Genomic DNA, 1,753 nt, shown 5'->3' with positions numbered 1-1,753 from the left:
AAGATAATATACCATCATCATTATGACATTTGGTTTTTATATATACCATCATTTATACCAAGCTATGTACCAGTTGTAACAAGAGTAAACCAATTTTACAGTAATTGAGTGTTGATTATTGTAGCGTCCAAACTAATATACTAACATTTAATAATTTAAATTTGTTGTTTTAGGTTGGTGTAAACTGCAAACATTTGTTTTACTATATACACCATTATCATGATCCTTTATTTTTACCATAAATTTGTTCCTATTTACCATAATTTTACCAAGAATTTGGCTTATTTACCAAATCAAATCAACAGCAGAATATCATCCAATAAGTTCATTTTTTATCAATATTTCTGGATATGTGACAACACGTAATCCAAAAGAGTTCATGATATCTACTATATACAACCATTTATAACAACTATGTATTTAAAAATATGAATAAGATAACAAAAAGTAATCGACTTTGAAATAAGGTAATGAAATTAAAAAACAGTACATCTAATAAAAGTAATATAGTTCAATTGTACAACTGCAAAGTAAAAATAACAACAAAAATACCACAAAGCTAATTATCATGAGTTTTTTTTGGGCAAGTCTTCTTGTTATGCCCAACTATACCACATTCACTACAGGTTACTTTCCTCTTCTTCCCCTCTCCTTCGGTGAATCCCTTTTTGCGATCATTTTTGGAGGTCTGCCTGGTTGCTTTCTTGTAATTGGTGGTAATACTACCTCTTCCAAGACATGTGATGGAACATCCCAAGTGCTTTCGCAGGGCAAGGGTTCAATTGGTATTGCATATGTATCTTGATAATTCTTATTACTATAATAAGGTGAACAATAATCATCGCGATGTTTATTCCTATATCTGATTGCTGCAAGTGCATGACTACAAGGGATCTCATCATGTTGAAATCTGCCACAACTACACATTCGTGTATTCAAACATACCGTAAACCTCTTTGCACCATCTGTAATGGTATGAAGGTGTATTGTTGATGCGCGTACCTTCATTTAAGAGCATGCATTATAAATAATAAAACCAAAACATACTATGCATAGTAGATAATTGTTAATACTTACAAGCATACGATGAGACAAATTTCTATTGTCCTCCAACATTTCATTGAATTTACTAGCCAAGGTTGTTGTAGTATTTCTACCTTCTTCGTTGTGTTTCTCATTCCAAGCTTCAATTGTTTTTCTAACAAATTCCAACAATGGTACCACTGGTAACCTTCTTCCAACAAGAATAGCATTATTTAGTGACTCTGCAATGTTACTTGTTAGTGTCCAAGTCCTTTTTACTAGTGAATGTGCGCGTGACCATTTCTCATAATTTGCTTTTTGTAGATAAGCACGGTATTTTGGATTAATTTGATCCATCATTTTCATCAATTCATCAAACTCTTGAACAGTGTAAGCTTTTGCTAAACTGAAGAATAATGTTCTAACCTCTTCTGTATCTCTGTATGTTTTCTTTAGTAAATTGGTCCATAGATGGTATATGCATGCGTAATGTCTGAATTCGGGATAAACAGCTGCAGTAGCATTCCAAATTCTCTTATTTCTATCAGAAACAAAGCACATATCTTCCCTTTCACCGAATGCATTTTTAAAATTCTCAAAGAACCATAACCATGAATCATCATTTTCTGAATCAACTATTCCGTATGCGGCAAGATGTGACCTATACAACAAATATCTTCAAAATAAATACAACATATATTGATTATATATAAAACAAATCAATCTAGTT

General features: G+C 31.8%; 1 protein-coding gene across 1 annotated transcript in view; it reads right to left on the bottom strand.

Moving 5' to 3' along the window:
* Nucleotides 1–511: 511 nt before the first annotated feature.
* Nucleotides 512–1,753, bottom strand: part of LOC107060998 (uncharacterized) — a 2,889-nt gene continuing 1,647 nt past the window's right edge. Inside the window, exons 2-4 of the mRNA XM_015309648.1 lie at nucleotides 1,078–1,684; nucleotides 946–1,002; nucleotides 512–523 (exon numbers count right to left, since the gene is read on the bottom strand). Coding sequence (XP_015165134.1) covers nucleotides 512–523; nucleotides 946–1,002; nucleotides 1,078–1,684 — 676 coding nt within the window. The remainder of the gene's footprint in view (nucleotides 524–945; nucleotides 1,003–1,077; nucleotides 1,685–1,753) is intronic.

The sequence above is a fragment of the Solanum tuberosum genome, unplaced genomic scaffold (assembly GCF_000226075.1).
Source record: "Solanum tuberosum cultivar DM 1-3 516 R44 unplaced genomic scaffold, SolTub_3.0 scf00112, whole genome shotgun sequence".
NCBI classification, from domain to species: Eukaryota; Viridiplantae; Streptophyta; class Magnoliopsida; order Solanales; family Solanaceae; genus Solanum; species Solanum tuberosum.
Note: the sequence above shows the minus strand (reverse complement) of the source record. Positions and strands in the feature narration are given on the sequence as shown.